The sequence below is a fragment of the Zeus faber genome (genome assembly GCF_960531495.2).
Source record: "Zeus faber genome assembly, chromosome: 9".
Lineage (NCBI taxonomy): Eukaryota > Metazoa > Chordata > Actinopteri > Zeiformes > Zeidae > Zeus > Zeus faber.
Window position 1 is genome coordinate 6,581,069 of NC_137197.1, and position 19,049 is coordinate 6,600,117.

General features: G+C 45.2%; 1 protein-coding gene across 1 annotated transcript in view; it reads right to left on the reverse strand.

The window, feature by feature from the left end:
- Positions 1 to 159: 159 nt before the first annotated feature.
- The window catches only part of LOC307234586 (calcium-binding protein 8-like), a gene marked incomplete at both ends in the record, with an annotated part of 59,467 nt that continues 40,577 nt past the window's right edge, over positions 160 to 19,049 (reverse strand). Inside the window, 2 exons of the mRNA XM_080006388.1 lie at positions 160 to 287; positions 5,212 to 5,368. Coding sequence (XP_079862514.1) covers positions 160 to 287; positions 5,212 to 5,368 — 285 coding nt within the window. The remainder of the gene's footprint in view (positions 288 to 5,211; positions 5,369 to 19,049) is intronic.

A 19,049-nucleotide genomic window follows, 5' to 3' on the forward strand; every position in this document is an offset into this window, starting at 1 on the left:
AACAAGAAAGGAAAACCAAAAAAAGATCGTAATAACGTGTGTGTTGCCGAGGGTTGTCAGCGGGTTATCGTCGTAGCTCTTTTAGTATTGAACAGGGATGTGACCCCACCCACAGGCATGCACATGCAGCTTGTTTGGCCCCCGCCCCGCTCACAGTGGCTACTCCATGCCATTCCTCAGCATCTGATTGGCCGCGATGAGCATGACGCTGATGATGAAGGCCATGGCGAAGGCGCAGATAAGACTCTTCCTCACGCACGTCTGGCGGTTCTTCTTGGACGGATGGACTGAGAATATAAAAAGAAGACAGAATCCAGATTAGTAATCTTCCCCTTTTCGGTTTCCGCGCCACCTGCACCTATCTTTTAAACGGGCGAGCGACAGGTCATCCGTCCACTTTTCTTATCTCTGATGGGCTTCGAAAGAAACTTTCCCGGAAAAGGTTTCTCAGCCGATGGATCAAAACAACATCCAACACAAACGAGTATCCCCCCCCCGAAGTTTGTCTGTGTACGGTAAGGTTTCATTTCAGCCCTGTCTTTTTCCGCCGCCAAAACAGGACGTATAAGGAAGACAGAGCGGCTGTTGCCAGGGGGAATAATGGCCTCTTGTGGCGGATGGAAGCAGATCTGGGCGGGAGGACCGAGCGGTCGGTCACCAGGAAGCGCCCGGCAACGTGGACGCGGAGGTGAGGCCCAGCTCAGCCCGCGCGGCCGACTGAGAGGAATCCAAACCCAAACACACGCGCAGGCATCTCAGTTCCTTTCCGTTCGCTCGTAATGTGATTGTTAAGTGTGATCTAAGTGTTAAGTTGTCACGGCCATCATCGTCAGGTTTGGGCGTCTGGCGCTCCAAATAGCCCCCGATCTAAAAGTCCCAGATTTAATTTAGGTGATTTCCGTCAAATTCGATTTTTTTTTTTTCACTCATTTCTGCTCTGTATGTGGGTCCGTTTGGACGAAACTTCAACCACGAGATGTTTGTGAACATACGGTTCCTTCATAGCTTCTGCTGTTCTTCTGTTTCCAATAGTTTTAAGTTTCAAAATTCAGAGGATTTTCCCCGAACAATATCAATAGTGGTCCAGCCCTGCGTGCTGGACCCCCGATAAAAAAGCCCCAAGATCTGTTCGGCTGTCATTCTGACTGTGCATTAAAGCCCTCAAAATATGATCTCGTTGATCAAAAACGCACGTGGGGAGCTCCTCTGCAGCCCTGTAGCTCGTCCCCGTGTCCCAGAGAGGGAGCTGGAGCCGCCTCCCCCTCCGACAGGGTGCCTCGAGCAGCACGGTCTGCCTGGGCTGAGCCCCTGATGTCTTTGAGTCGCAGCAACGCCCCGGGTCAGACATGAAAGTCAGTTTATCTGGTGTGACGGATGAGGCTGTTAAATGACATAGTGAGAAGGACACACTGCCTCTCTTTGTGACACTGTAATGGCCTCAGACTTCTTGGCCGTTATACGACCGTGCAGAGCAATTACTGGGTCCGATGACTCCCGCAAGATGGCTGCTGATAGCATTATGGGTCCACCACCTGGGCAATATTGTGCGTTGAGGGTTTCTCCAAACTAAAACCTGCCCTGATGTAGGAAATGTGGTGTAGGAAAGATGAGGCATCAGTTTCAGGTTTTTTTGCTCCTTACACCAGGTTATGGGTCTCGTCCGTTGGCCTTGGATACAAGCGGTTTGTGAATGACGGCCCTGCCATCAACTCCAGCTTTGTGAAGCTCACAACGTTGTTTTATCTGATAATGGATCACATAGGTGATTTCATTCCCTGGTCATTTTTGAGGCTGTGATCTTGTGTCACTTATCCTGTTAAGTGTTAACTTTCCCTGTTCCCCATCCTTGAGCCTCTGGAGGCAGTTTGCCCATGTTTGGCAGACGCTGTGATGAGACTGTTCCCCTTGACACAACTCTGCCGTTTTTGTGACCAACGCACCTGTAATTCTTGCGGCTTCTTTGGAACTCAGCTAGTCGGCTCATGTTGCTCTGAAAACTCACATTTCAAAGCCACGCGGTTGTCAGTGAACCTGATGTGTCTGCATCGGTGCAGCTGCATTTATAATTGTGATTCTGTTTCTTCAATTCCTTTTTTGTGGATTGTTTGTTAGTTTTTCCATACGAAATACACACACACACACACACACACACACACACACACACACACACACACACACACACACACACACACACACACACACACACACACACACACACACACACACACACACACACACACAAAGCCAGGCTCCCACCCAGAGATCATTTTCCGGTTCAGTCCACCTCCGGTGTGGACCGGTCCCTCTGGTTGCCGATCAGCAGCCTGTGAACTGCTGAGATGGGTTGCGGCGCTGTGATAATTAGAGGGGCAGGAACGGTGACCTGCAGCTCCGCAGCGCTGAGCAGCCTGCACGCACACTCACTCCTTCTATTTTTAACCGGCCAATTCGTGGAGCTCTGAAGTCATGGAAATGACTCCTCCGCTGGCGTTTCAGGAAACGCAGCGAAAGCCGGATAAGACAAACAGACAGACAGACAGACAGACAGACAGACAGACAGCGGTACGTCTGTCCCGATGTGTTGGCGGGGCATGGTGCAGCTCACTGGCAGACTCCATCTCTGGCTTTAAGTTCTTACAAAAGGTGACACGGAGCCAGACGGTTCCTGGGAGAACGAGGCATCAGCCAAACACTATGGCAGGTTTATATTTTGAGCAGCAGGGCATAGACACCTTGTTTCTGTTGGATTTTTGTGTTAACACTAAATAAAAGTATATTAAAGTGTCTGTATGTCAGCTAAAATAAAAACAATACATAAGAAGAATATATTTACATTCATTATGCCTGTAACTTGCTCTCTGTTTAAACACATACTAAGCGGAGCAGCTACAGTCCGGCACCTGGGAGCCAAGCCCAGCTCTGGAGCCAGGGCCCTGGTCAACGGAGCTGTGCACCCATCATGCATCAGTCCTTTGGAGTCGGAGGAAACCTACACGACGCCACACAGAACCTACGACCTTCCCTCTGTGAGGTGACAGCACAAACCACTGCTTCCCAGAGGTAAGACGAGAAGATAAAAAAATATAAAAGATCAACATATCCTTCCATGTTACATCACACTGACACAGCAACCGAGATGACACACCATCAAAGGAAATGGAATAAAAACCACTAGATGGCAGAGCAGCCCAGACTGTGTGGCGTTGACCTTTATGAGAACGCTGAAGAATAGAGAATGAGGCTCTTCCATCCTTCACACACACACACACACACACACACACACACACACACACACACACACACACACACACACACACACACACACACACACACACACTCACACACACGTGCACACACACACGCAGGGTGACGTCACAAAATTAACCAACTTCACATACTGGCGAAAAAAAGGTAGTAACCTACAAAGTTATATATCACATCGCATCTTTACATCGAACAATAAATTACTCTGGGTTGATTCATTGGAATGCATCCATCCCAGCATACAACACAGGAATCCGCAACAGGCAGCAGATACCGTGTGTGTAACCATGGCGCTTCATGTCGCAGCAGCACGCACGCACACACGCACACACGCACACACGCACACACACACACACACACACACACACACACACACACACACACACACACAAACACACACACACACACATACAGCACAGATTGCTGCGACTCGTCAGCCGGCCGCCAAGTGTCCCAGCGACAGTTGCTTCTCCACCGGCAGCATGTCCTCCCCGTACAGAATACATCTCTGTGTATTTGCCCGCTGATGGATCGGCGGGTGCGTGAACCCAGACGGATGAGTGCTTACACTCTTTATGCTCAGTTGTTTTTCATCTCACCACTATCGATTCCAGAGTCAGGTGAGACCCGGGGAAATCAAGTTGTACGGTCTGATGTTGGCTCGTAGATAAGGGAGGAGAAACGCAAAGCATCCCAGCAGCATGAAAAACCGTGTTCTGTGTAAATTACTCTTTGACGCTAGATATTGATGTTTTGTTGCTGGGCACATTATGGTCCCCCCCCCCCAGGCCCCCCCGGCTCCCTGGCCCCTGGGGCCAATTCGTCTGCCGCGAAATGGTCTGTCATCTCGTCCTCGGCAGAAGGAGTGTGCTGTGGTGATGGCTGAGTTTACTGCGCTGTTAAAATGTCTTGATAAAGTTTGGTGCAATCCATGTCGCCGCACTAAATTTTCCACCACGGCGCCTGTTTGGGCTCCGCACCACTTGAGTTTCAGGAAAAAAAACGTTATTTCGAAAAGTTGGGAAAAAAAAGGAAAAAAGAAAAAAAGGAGAGATATGCAAGGACGTTCGCTCTCAGACATATTAATTTTGTGCAGAAGCTGAACCCAGTTATAAGACTCTGGCTGCAGTCTGGCTCATCCTCCTCAATTTTCTTTCTACGTCTTCCAATATAAAACTGTTATCGAATGTCATTGAGGACGCTTTGTTTGACAGAAACAATTTCCATTCTTAAATCTGAGTCTGAATCAAAACGAAGTTAACCTGAAATGCCCCACGTCGCTCTAATATCGAGGATTGTCGAACGGCCGGTTCCATGAATATTTTATGTGGTTCGGAGCAGGTGACCGGCAGCCAACCACAGCAGATGATAAATCAGATCAACTCCGCGTTGGCAGGGAGCGTGACGGACGCATATAAAATCCTTCCTGACAGGTGAGTGTGGCCTTCGCTCCTTCCTCCCTCCCTCCCTCCCTCCCTCTTCCTCTCTCACGTAAATGGACGGCATTTATACGGCGCTTTCCTGGTCTTGTTACTACTCAGAGCGCTTTACAGTCCATGCCTCCCATTCAGCCACTCACACACCGATGGCAATGGCAACAGCATAGTAGCTAGTGAGGAGGTTCAGTGTCTCGCTCAAGGACATTTTGACGCGCTGCCAGGAGGAGCTGGGGATCGAACCAGGAACCCTGTGGACGACCTGCCCTACCTCCTGAGCCACAGTGAGCCTCCTGAGGGTACGCATCACGAGTTTCCCCATTCCTCTCACATCTCCTCATCGATCCACTCTGAGCTCTCTCTTTATCTTGTAAAAAAGAGGCGCGCACGCACGCACGCACGCACGCACGCACGCACGCACGCACGCACGCACGCACGCACGCACGCACGCACGCACGCACGCACGCACGCACGCACGCACGCACGTACGCACGCACACACACACACTCACCTCCCTCGAACTCGGTCTGACAGTTCCCGGAGTTTTCCTTCAGACTCTCCTCCTCGTTGATGATGATGTTCTCAATGTCCTTCATGGTCAGGTGGTCGCGGAAGGCGTGGAACAGGATGTGCTTCAGCTCCTCCAGGGTGATCCTCTGCATGTCAAACTGCCATAAGATACCATCAAAAATCAAAATACTCCATTAATCCCCGGGGCCGGGGGGGGGGGGGGGGATTAAGCACAGAACAGTGCAACTCAAAAAAGGTAAAACTAAAATGAAATAAAATATATAAAAGTTAACAGTGAGAAGCAAATATGAGCAGGTGGTGGGAACGCTAAAGTAAAATACAGTATGTTACATAAGTATGATGTAAATAAGTATTAAGTTAATATATAAAATGTTATGTTACATGAAGAAATAGCAACATAACAATAATAGGTAACGATAGTACTAGTCGCTAGTGTTGTGTTAGAATACGATAGTATAGTATAGTAGGGTGACTACAAATATAATATTAATATAAAAATAACTTACATAACATATAAAATAATACAGTATGCACAGCCGTGTTACAAAAGAGGAAGAAGAACCAAGAATTTCCCCAAAACTATTTAAATATTTATGTCAGCAGACCGGGGTTCAAACACTTATACCTGATGTGTTTGGACACTGTGTGCCCCGAATACCCAAACCACATTCCAGTAGGAGGAGAACAGACTGGTGATTTAAAAAGCATGTTTTAAAACTCAAATGTATAAAACTGGACACACACACAGACAGACAGACAGACAGACAGACAGACAGACAGACAGACAGACAGACAGACAGACAAGGCCAGAGGCTTCGGCTGCAAAAGCTTGAGGACTTAAAAAAAAGGGCAGAAACACAGATGCGCGTTGTGTCGTGCTGTGTGAGATACAAACAAAGGGCGTTGGAGGTCGCTTCCCAGCTCACGCTCCGACGGCGCGACTGAAAAGAAATGAAGAAGAAAAAAAAATAATAATAATAAAAAACCCAACGGTCGCGGGGAGGACAAAGGGTTGCGAAGGCACCCGTCGGGACTCCGGATCTCTTCCAAACTCATCAGCTCGGCCTCTTGCCGGCTCAAAGAAAATCCTGACTGAGTGAAGTGGCGCATTGATGAAGTGCTTTTCCGGAGCACACCGTGAAGTACACTCGGCACTGAAGCATGTTTTGGCTGAGGCGCTGCGATTACAAGCCCTTGTAAACCAGCGACCCCGTCGGCGGCACGGTGACGCCGGCGACGACGGTGTCTGAGATGTGCACTCCTCCCTGGACAGACAGGGCCCCGAAAACACACAAAAGGTTTCTCGAGGCTGGTCGAGCGGTCCGACGGGGAAGCGGGAAGTCCGGGACGCTGAACGCCGTCCTGTTTCCCTCAGCGCCGCTCCCGCTCCTGTGTGACGGGGGCTGTTCAACTGGTGGCCCGGGGGCAAAATTTGTCCCCGCATATCAATGTTGATCGGCCCTTTGAAATCAAAGAAGTCAGCGAAAAACACAGCACAAACATGTCTTAATGTCCTCCAATGAGGGGAGGCGGTTTTCCCTGTTGTGCCGCTCATTGGCATCACATTTTGCTCACTCACTGTGGAACTGCTCTACATTTTAATATGGTAATCCATATTACACATGTGTTATTTGGCCTGTAAAGACAGGAACAAGTGAGAAAACATGTATAAGTTGGCAAAGTTATTCAATTCTCACTCAAATTTCTTATTCATAATTAGATAACTTTGAAAAATAGCTCATGGCTAAAGTAATTTAAAAATATGACTATATTATAGCCAGTATTAGCCATGTGATTTTGTTAAAATGAAGGCTAATTAAAAGTTTGGGGATCAGTGTTTTGACCTCAATCCTTAAGGAAGAGAACCACTCTCACAATTAGAGTAATAAATCACCAACTTTTCAGTGTGCCGAAAATTAAAGCCACACGCGAGTATGATGTTGTTTGATTCCGTTATTTTGTTCAGTGTATATCTCTGACTGCAACTGTTTTCTTTGAAAGGGGGTTTTGAGTCCCCCTTTTGAGTTTTTGAGTGTTTGAATGTATTTATTTTTAATCTCAACCCTGCCTAATCCAACCAGAATTACTGACACCACAAGCATGACAACGTCCACTTCTGATTCTGTTTTGCATAAAGCGACACATCCACAATTATTTAGTGCAGCAAAATAAACTGAAAGGATACGAGCAAACAAAAAAGGACCATGAAAAACCTAAAATCAACATATTGTTTGTTTAATGGAAACATCTAATGTGCCAACACCAATCAGTGCGTCGCACCAAGGGGCGTGGTTAAGCCTCGGCTGCAGACGGCAGTGGAGTGTGTGTGAGGATTCGCTGTAAATTGCACTCGATGTCAAGGGAGGAAGAGCCGCTCCTGTTTGGAACTTCACATCTGTTGACATCTGTCAACGCAACCTTTTGTGCTTCCGTTATTCAAGGTGTTAAAGCACAGCATGCAACAGCTCACAACAGCGATTCATAACCTTGGGTGGGGGACCGATTGGTCCGTTGCGGGACGGTGAGTTTTCTTCATGTTTGTGTCTGTCTTGCAGAGGGCGTGGGCGCACGGGGGCCCGTCAGCCGACCAGGAAGCCGGTGAAGCCGTCCTTCCGCCTGCTCCCCCGACTTACAGCTCTCATAATTGTTCATGCTTTTGGCCAGCGAGCCTTTCTGTTTGAATTCAATGCCAGGTCGGCGTCCGCGTGCCAGAAAGGCAGGTAGATAGGTCTCCCTCGCTGAAACCCGTACCGGTGGGCAGAGACTCCCACACATGGATTTATCACCAGCAAACCCACAGAATGACAATCCACCCCGATCGCAAACAGACAGATCCAGCTCGGGCAGATCAGCTGGCACCCGCCGCACAAAGTCAATGTCGTCTCCGGCGCCTTGTTCTCCCCATGGGAGATGGAGCCGAATCCTAATCGTGTTCGTGTGACCCCACTAACGCCGCCGCCGCAAATGGACGTCAAGAGACCGCCGGGTTTTTTTTTGGTTTGCCAGAGAATGAAGCATGAGCTGGCGGACAGATTCACCCCTTGGGTAGAGGACAACAAAATAAATTCACATTTTCTTTTCACTTTGCTCATCGCCATGACGTCCCTGCTCCAGCTCTCAGGCTGCGTTCACACCCAGGTGGCGGATGACCTTCGCGGCGGATCAGCGGAAGAAAAGAGGGAAGAATGGTGCGATCATAATGGAACCTTCAGTAAACCCTGCAATGCAGATCTCCAACGGGGCCGCGAGGCGTTGTGCGACCCGCAGCTTTGTGAGGGGTTTTATCCGAGGAGGCTGTGTACATAGAAGAAGCCCCATGAAGCGCAGAATCACCTCCACTCGGCGGCCGAACACGAGTTCGGTATGAACTGGAGTTACCCAAAGAGGGCAGGTAGCAACACGATAACAGCTCCATTAGAACTTGTATGACCTCGGCCATGGCGGTACGATCACATTATACATGTTAAACTGTATCATCCTGATCTGAACCGGTGGCAGCCGGGTTCCCAACCTTTTTCTCCTAAATCAAACCACCCCCTGAGTCAATCTGAGACCCCCAAATTTAAAAGACACAACATATTTTCATTATTCATGTATTCATCAGCGGCCCTTTTTGTCCGACTTGGTTCTATACTCACGGTAGAAACATCAGGGATTTTGCGACCCCCTGTGATCTCTCTAGCACCCAAGGTTATGAATCGCTGTTGTGAGCTGTTGCATGCTGTGCTTTAACACCTTGAATAACGGAAGCACAAAAGGTTGCGTTGACAGATGTCAACAGATGTGAAGTTCCAAACAGGAGCGGCTCTTCCTCCCTTGACATCGAGTGCAATTTACAGCGAATCCTCACACACACTCCACTGCTCACGGATCAGTTTGCTGATCAGAGCGACGTAAACCTGCTGATGACAGCCAAACAGTAATGCATCCGATAAGTCCTTTTTCCTTTGGCAGAATTTGGTTTATTTGTTTTTTAATCACATATGTAATAATTTCCAGAAAATATCCCTGTGATGCCTTCTTTCACACTGATTAGAAAAACTAGCATCAATACAACTGTAATTAAGTTCTACTTCCTGCAGTCATGTGACTCGAGAGGAGGTAGCAGAGTGGAGTCAGACGTTGGGTCTCAAACTGACAGGATCCTTAATCTGAAACAGATGCCGCTCTCATTTGGTCGCACTGATCATCTGTCTGTTACTGTAGCGAGCAGCAATTATGGGTTATAAAGAGTGTGAAGGAGATTCCCTCCGGGGAGCAATTATGCGCTTTAATGGCGTGCTGGCGTCCTGTAAATGAGGTGATGAGGTGCGTGCCGCTGCCGACACACGCACAGATCATTTTTACAGCACCAGAGTCAACACAGTCACCTGCTGGACCACGTCCCACTCCGGCACAGATGCTCAATATACACCAGTAAACACAACTGGTCTGGACTCAGGATGCACATTTTGCCCTTGGTCATTAGGTCACAACCCAAAAAGGATTTGACAATTAAACCAGTTAAAATCTAAACCTCATTACAATAAGTGCAGTAAGTGGAAAAAAAAAATCAAACAACAACAACTAAATAAAAGCCGAACCAAGTTGTAAACAAATTATGAATTCATGGGAGCACTGCAGCCTCTGTGAAGATAGAACGAATTAAATGAGGACTTTTGAGTTTTTTTCTTTTCATAATAAAAACCAAACACAACACAGTCGGAAACCGTTTCACAAATAAAGCATGACACCGGAAATCTGGTACATTTCAAAAAATATATATAAAGGTGGATGCATACACCTCCACTCTAAATCGACCGGCGATCCAGTTTTGTATCAGGACCCACAAGTAGAGACCATTTAAAATGAACATATTATATATACACATACAGTATATGATAATATAAATGTAATCGCATCGGATTCACAAATTTATTTTAAAGCATCATCAAAGATGTGAGCATGCAATCTTAATGTATAGCAGAGAGCTTTATTACCCTGAAATAAAACAGCAGAAAACATCAGCGAAACTGTGGGACGAGACTTTTTGGAGATGTGTGGCCGTGACACTGGTGTTTTACCGCTGAGTTGTTTTGCCACTTTAAAGTTATTACGTTCTTTCTCTTGGTCGCTAAGGCCCGGGTGTTGGCAGCGCTGTCAAGCTGCGTTTCCACACAGTCCCCGGCACAACGCTGGACTCCCCTCACTTTCCATTACAGCTGGGGCGTCCTGACGAGAATCAAAATATGTATTTCGTGTCTCTGTTGGTGACGCGCTCAGGCAGGTGGGACATGCAGGTTTATTTCCTGCATGGCTGGCACTTAAGACTGAGCATGAAGTGTCGGCTCTGATGTCGACTTTTTCTTTATGAGTGGTAAACAAAGGAGCGGGGAAACAGACGAGACCGACTTGAGATGAAATGCTTGGCGGGAACTTCTGACGGCATCAAAGACTGGTTTATAGACAATTTTATAATAGGGAAAGAGCTCGGTGCTCAAACCCGGCCCCCCACAAAACATAAAAAATTGATAAAACCCTTGTTTTCCTGTGTATGTGTGGTGTCTGTGTAGTAGTAGTAGTAGTAGTTGAATCAGTACTCACATCGTATACTTAAAGGATAAAATTGTATATCCTAGACAGATATAATGATATATAGAAGAAAGATTTCTTAAATCTACAATCTTATTTATTTGTTTTGAAACATAGTGAAGAAAAGTATCGACTTCACTGAAATCCTCAAAATACTACTTTAGCACACTAGTTGAGAAAAAGCACTCAGTTACTTCCTATCCCTGGTTTGAAGTGATCCTGCATTACATCTTCACTGCGCACGCTGGGATTGCGAGCAAAACGGTCCTTGACTATGATGGTTTGGCGATCCGACGTCGGGTCAGATTCAACTTTACGCAAATTAACAGATAAAAAAATCCCACCCCGGCCGCCAGAAAAACAAAGCTAACTTTCAACTCAAATACCGTGGTGACATGCTTCCGTTAATAACGACAGAAAATTTGCAGAGCGTAAAAGTGCATGCGATGCAAGAAGTGCTTGTACTTTGTACTGGAAGTGTCTTTGCGAGGAAGTGGTCCCCGCCGGGCAGCGTGCCAGCGTGCCGTCTCTGTGAAGCTGTGATAAGCTCCGCTCTGTGATCCTGAACAGGAACAACAGAGTCAAGAAAATGAAGATGCTATGAATTTGGAGACTGTTGTGTGCGTGTGTTTTACAATACATTTAGAAAGCGAGCGAGCAAAACCCTGAACGCACACTGTATGGGGAGAGTAAGGACCCCTGGAAGCCGCTGGAAAATGACCATATTTTAAGACTCCCGGGCAGTTCCACCCACCGTTCATTCCAAATCCGAGTAAATGGGATGCGCCGACGCCACGTGAGCAGGTGGAGTTTGCAGCTTTACTGTAGTGATTAGCGACATGATGCATCCTAAGTGTTCCGTCTACAAATGTAATCCAACCTCTTAGTGAGTTCAGTCTTCACATTAAAACTTCTCTGTCTTTTAAACTGCTATGACTGCAGCAATTCACTACCATGCAAATGATGGTTTGCATCCCTCTCTTAACACTCGCTCTGAAACGTGGTTTGTGGTTCAGCGTGATTTGCCGCTGGCTGCAGCTTGCACTTGGTTTCCTTGACTGGTCTTTATTCAGTTTAACGCCCCCTAATGTGTACAATCAATTCACCACTCGCTAAATTACACATAAACTAAGGCTGCACATGCATCTCACACTGATCAGATACATTCAGTGGTATGAAGCCCCAGAAACTTTTCCTACATTAACTGAGTGGAATTCACTTTGAGGCAACCCATTTTAAAGCCTCATTATAGTATATAAGTGACCTGTAAATGGCCACGGTGTATTAGCTGTATATATTAACATAATATAAATTTCCCAGATGTAATTCTTTGGCCTCAGGATTGCCTCATATTGCCTAGGCAGGCACAATATCTATCACTGAGATTTTCATTGAACAGCAAATCAGTTTTATTAATTGCAGGCATATGCTTCTTTCACAGCAATACAATCAGTTATTTCTGAACCCTTAAATGGGCCATCATTAAGTCTTAGCAAGTAATCTGCCCCATATCAATTTCCAGCCGTGCTAAATGTTCTGGTCCAAATAAAAACATTATTTTCTTCAAAATGGAAGCCCAGCAACGTTATCCACCTCCATCTCCTCACGGCTCATTCATTTACTCTGGAAGGTCGCAAGCCTTCCGGAGCAAATATTTATGTCCCCATTACCTCTCCAGGCCATCGACGGGCACAAAATGAATTGGGGGGAAAAAAGGAAACATAACACTGGAAAGGAATCACAACAGGAGGGGAAATGAATAGCGGCCCGCAGTTCGAAGCAGTCACTGGCGTGTCGCAAATGACAGGAACATTAGCTTTTGGAGGCCACTGATGGAAATGAACTCATTTCTGCTTCCACTCACACAAACATTTGTGCAAACAGAGTCTGAAAGAAACAACCAGGCAAACTCATTTTGACCCCAATGACCATTATAAAGCTTAGGCAGTAAAACACATAATTTATAACAGGATCATTAAAAAACACCTAAAAGGGTAATGCATATTTTGATTATATAATATGATTTAATCCTATCATATTGTACATTATAGTATATGATATCATTTTTTTTTACAATATAATAATTTATTATGTTTCAGGCTTTATTAAAATGCTGGTTCCCATAATATAAAATAACTTCTAACTGTTCATACACAACACAACCTCGATGACCTCTCTTGATTAACTTGCCGCCCAGCTGCAGCTTCTCACTGTGCTTTAATGTGAGCAAATGTGAAGCCTTTAAAAAAGTTAATTCTCAGATTTGTCCTGATTTATTTTTTGCAATTTTTTCAATAACAGTAACATTGACATTTGACATTTTAGTGACATTTTATTTAAAACGACTTCTTGCCATTATGGCAACGTCCAGAGCATAGCATTGGCTACAGCAGGTTGCCAGTAGGAAGCCATGCAACTCCCTGTTTCTAGTCTCTTACATTAGCATTCGTTTTTTTCACAGAGACACCGTGAGGCAGGACTCTGCACTACAGGAAGACAGCCACCTTCTCATTTTTAGGATAAAGTCATGACACGCAGCAAGTGTATCGGCTTGTATTAGTAATACTGCGTGCCACCAGGACTCCGACAACTCGTGTCACCGCGTCATTACGTCAGCCGATGCTGCGTTCAAGGGAAACTAGGAAAATGTAACTTGTTTAAGTAGTAATGCTGATGTAAAAAAGAGCGACAGCACAAACTGATGCTACGTTCCATGGGAACTCAAAAAAATGTAAGTGGTGTGGATATTGGACCCCGTGTAGTGCTGCCTGCAGCTATATTTGTTTTACTTAAAATTCAAATTTTTTCTTTTACTTAAATGTTTGCCCCATTGGACTGCAGTTAAATCTGAATAAATCTGATAAATCTAAAGCAAGGTGGGAGAACAACACAAGGACCTGCAGATTCTGCCCAAAGCCTTTGAGCAAGCCATCAATAGCCAATTACTGTTGGTAAGAGTAATTGGAGAGAAATGAGTGCCATGGGCCCCTGGAGAACAGCGGAATGGAGAATCTGCATCGGGGTCACATTCATGAGCCAGAATAACTGGTTTATATACCGCCCGCTTCCCAAGATTCTTGCATCAACAGAAGGGAAACTAGCAGGAGGGCAGGTGAAAGATGAGAGAGTACGGAGGAAGAGGAGTAAGTCGGTGACAGCAGGAGATGAATAGGGGGCTGAAGAGAAATGGTGGTGGTGGTGGTGGGGTAATTTGATCAGAGTTGTGACTTTGGTGAGTTTTAAAATTTCAATGCAAGCCGATCAAAATCTGGAAAATAGATCAGTTCAGTCCATTATTCAACTCGGATGGCAAGGTGTGCTTTGTGTGTGTGCACGCACGCCTGTGTGTGTGTGTGTGTGTGTGTGTGTGTGTGTGTGTGTGTGTGTGTGTGTGTGTGTGTGTGTGTGTGTATGTGTGCGTGCGTGCGTGTGTGCGTGCCTGTGTGCGTGTGTGCGTGCCTGTGTGCGTGTGCGTGTCTGTGTGTGTGTGAGAAAAAGAGAGAATAGGAGTTTGGAGTTGGGGAAGTGGTGCGATGAAAGGAACCAATGAGGATGTCAAGGTGACTCACATGTAATTAAAGCTATATGGAACATGGGCGTGGGGGGACGCAAAAATAAGTGTCGGGCTCCGGCGAGACGTGGAGAGAAGAGGCAGAGAGAGAACGATAGACAGTAGTAGTAGTAGAAGACAGACAAACAGATACCCTCTATATGATAGCCAGGAAAGAGATAATGATAGAAAAAGAGACAGACAGACAAAATCAAAGACACATACATTAAGATGTACACAGACAGACAGACAGACAGACAGACAGACAGACAGACAGACAGACAGACAGACAGGCAAAGTCCACCCAGTGCCAGATAGAGATCTCGTTTTCCTACATGGCTCCTGGTGTTTCTCGGTCTCCAGGAGAGGCAGCAGCTCGTCCTCAGACCTTGCCACGGTAACGCCACTGCGCTCTGCACTCAGCACATCGACATGCCAACAGCATCGCTGATAACAGCCCTTGTCCCGGGGAAACCGCCAACTTGTGTGTTCAGCTCCGAGCGCCTCCGAAGCATCCTCTGATACACAGGGTTCATTATCTCCCCCTGTTCCCCGGCTCTGAATGTAGAGCCGACTGCAACGGGGGGCGGCTCCAAACCACCAAGGGTTCAAAGAAAAGCAGCCTAATGAGTTATACGCTGACCTGAAATGGTAATACACCAAGTCAATGAAGCAATATGTACACTGTACACATTTGAGATGTTGAAAAATGAAAAGAAACTGTGTGTGTGACTGACACATCGCGCAGCACATTCCATAATGACGGTGAAGAATGCTGAAGAGCCGCCATCTACGGTCGGGGATAGTAATCACGGCGAGGACGCCTCACTGGGGGTTTGTGGCCCCGTTCAGAACTTTCGTAGTGAAATCCGGACGTTCCCATGGAAACCGTGGATTCCTTAACACAGTAAACCCTGATGGACCACGTGGTTGTGTGTGAACAATGTTCGAATGTTAGACAATGGGAATTAAAGTGAATTATAATGTGCTGTTGCAGAATAATTGATTGTCATTAGTACTAATATGACAATTATACAGCCTATTACCTGTTTTTTTTCAAGATTCAAGAGGTTTAATTGTCATACATTCTGAATACATCGGTTCATACACATATATGAGGTGAAATGTATTTGCAACGTACCTATCTCCATACTCACTTCATTCACATGCACTTTACTGCAAATATCTGTATATACAAATAGCCTATTCCATAATGCATAACTATATTCCCTTCTATTTTGTACCGCTACCTTGTATTATCTTTTTGAGTCTTGTTTTATTTTTATTTAATTTATATTATTTTATTCACTAACTGCATTACGTTTTAGGAATCTGCTAGTTTCAGTTAGTTGCTAGGTAGGAATAAGGTTAGCTATTATGTTTGGTTTAGTAATTATTGTGCATAATCTCCGGTTGCATCAACTGTACTGTATCTCTCTTATGCTTTTTCATATATACACACATATATACACAGTATATACCAGTAATACCCAACCTGCGGTTCTTTTATGACGAGTTGCGGCTCTTTAAAATGTTATTTAAAAGAAATAAAAAAGAATTCTGAAAGATTACATCAATAGATTTTGTCTGAGACATTGTCTGCAGTATTCAAAACTGAATTCCCCATTAGACACATCATCCTATGACGGCTTTGAGAGAGCGCATCTTAGAGATGTGTTTCCTGGTCAATGATCAATGATCTGTTAACTGAGTGATCAATGGCTGATCACCTGGTTTCCAGTGCCAATTTTATTGTTAATTATTCATATTTAATCATATTATTACCCTATTTAAGTAATAACCTGGAGCCGCGACTTATCTCTGGACCAACCGTGCCACGCGAGACCTCCGTGTCCGAACTCTCCATCAGCTTCCACGCTACGAGCACCACAACAGCCTCCATAGTATTAATCGATTGAAAAAAACAACTTTTATATCAATCCACGTTTTTTATTTAAGCCGTTAAACTTCATTCAAGTGCGATATTCCGGAGAACACGGCATCTACGGCTGCAGCGCAAAAACCCAGCAGGGGAGGCAGACACGCGCAATAGCGTCGGCTCATCGCTTTCTCTACATAACTTCTGGCTTGCAGTCTACCCGTATACATTTGTACATAATTTGTGTATAATAATACACAATACATTTCTGGTTGCAATGGTAATAAAAACATGGTAGTAATAATAATATGATAATGGAAATAATAATAAATTGCAATAATTACACACATCATGCTTTTTATCCCTTAATTAGATATTACTAGCAGCCTTATTGCAAAGTGCAGAATGGTTTGATGGAAGAAAGGGACGTTTCAGAAATTTTGCAAAGAATCTTGCAAAAATATTTTTTGTTAATGTGGCTCCTGAGAAAACAGAAACAGAAAAAGAAACAGTCTTTATTTATCACGCAACACACCACACTACAACACATGCTTGCACACACACACACATGCACATGCTTTGATGGTGGCCGGTGAAATGGATTCTCTGCTTTTGACCCATCCTTGGCTTGTCCTTCCTCCGGGGGCACAGCCAGGAGCAGTGGGCAGCATACGTGGACGCGCCCGGGGACCAGATGATAAACGTCCATCGCTGGTCAGACGATGATGTGTGCATGTTTTTGGTGGGGGTCCTTACTGACGTGAGGTGGAGGAAACCCCATGTGAGCACGGGGAGAACATGCAAACTCCACACAGAAAGGCTCCTATTTGGGAGATAACCCGCCGGAGCGGGTTATCTCCCAAATAGGAGAAACGTCCCTTTCTTCCATCAAACCATTCTGAGCTGGGCAAGGTTCCACTGGTGTACACACAAACAGCTTCATAGGCAACACAATGAGCATGTTATCGCACAGGTTAAAATATTCCAGAAATGGATGAATATTTTGTCTGCTGATAAAAAACATACTCATAGTAGCTGTCAGGTCCATTACTCAAAGGTAGTGAGATACTTGACCTGGCTGCCTCTATAAAAGCAGCGGTGGAATACAATAAAATGATTCTTCTGAGTTGGCGATTGATATCCAGAACATGATGCTGTTGCTGGGAAAGTGGGCCTGAAACGGTGTTCGATTTGTTGAAAAGCAATTACAGAGAACATGATTTACTCTCGTTGGCCGCCTGTTATCAGGCTAGTTCTTCTCTGGTGGTCTGTGTTTTATTCATCATATATGGGGTGGTTTAAAGACATTATGAATCCCAAAAAATGTAGCCTTGCACAAAGGAAATGGGGAAATAGGGAAATAGAAGAAAAGTGGATTTGATTTATGACGGACGTCCAAATTCATAAGGCTTCAAGGGACTTAATGAACAAAAAGAGAAATCGCCGTGTGTGGGGAGTTGAGGATCAGAAAAGCAATAAAATCCTTGAAAGTTGCAAAGTTGCAAGCTGTCTCACTGCCCGCTTCAGGATATTAAAAATGAAACACTACTCCTGTACGGTAAGCCAGCAAAGCGGCATCACTGCTTCCAAAACATTTTGGAACTAGTAACAAAATCGAAAGTCTCGCCTTCAATGCACCCAGGTGTAAAAGTAAACACGTCGACCTCCAAACATCGATATTTGATTACACTGAATACATTTCCAATCAGGGGACCAAAGTAAACACTCGTGGTTCGGGAAACTTTAAAACAACAAATATTCCCATATTCAGTGAATACTCTACTGTTGCTTCATTCAGGACCCTTTTCAAAACAAGTTGAACTTTCATTCGAAAGAAGTGACTCCTTATTCAACATTTTCACTTCATTAAAATATGACTTAAGGGCTCATTGAACCACTTACGCTCTTTTTTTTGCAGTGTAGACATTTTAAAATTAGTGCGTCTTAGTGAAGTAGAATTATTCCCGCCTCTCTCTATTTGTTTACACTTTGATATTGAAAACAGGGAGGGTGTGAAGTGCTGACATCTGCATTCCATTCTGGCCCGTCAGCATCCGGATATTTGGGTTAACAGTCATTTCTACAAAATGACCCTTTTTGTAAGTTGCACAGAAAGTGGAGTTTCCCAGATGGCATTGCCACCTTTATTGCTACCACGAGAGAAACGCAGACTTCAAGTAATTAAAAAAAGTCCCAACACCCCCCCACCACCACCACCACTACCAAGAATTAATTCAAAAATATTTTTCCTAAGGCACACTACAAACCCCAACATCTGTAACCCTGTAACCCGACCTGAATATGATAGAAATTGATGAATTACCATTTGGGTTTTTTCAGCGAAGAGAAGTGCAAATCATCAGTGCCAAAGCAATACGGAATAGTCATCACATGGGCTTAGCCCCAACGCTTTCCAAAAACTTCAAGGGAAAAAGGTATTTGGGCCACTACAAAGGCAAGGCGTTTACAAGTAGGACTTGGAAGATTGATCGGGGAATTCATTTGGCATTTTCCACTGTCTTTCATTCATTCCTCGGGGGCTGCGATGATAGCCCTCATCTAGTAGCAGAGAGAGCAGAGAGCTCCATGTATGCAGACAGTGCAAACAACGAGGGACGCTCAAGCTCCGTAATAATCTCAATACAAAACCAAAACAAAAACCACGTTAATTGTTCATCACGCCTTGATGATGACAAATTTTTCAAATGTTCTGCCAGAACCATCTGTACACAGGAGATGATGGCAAGGACAGACATCGATCCCAACATTCCACGGTGAACCTGGCCTGTGGACAAGTCAACAAAAGGTTTTGGTTTTC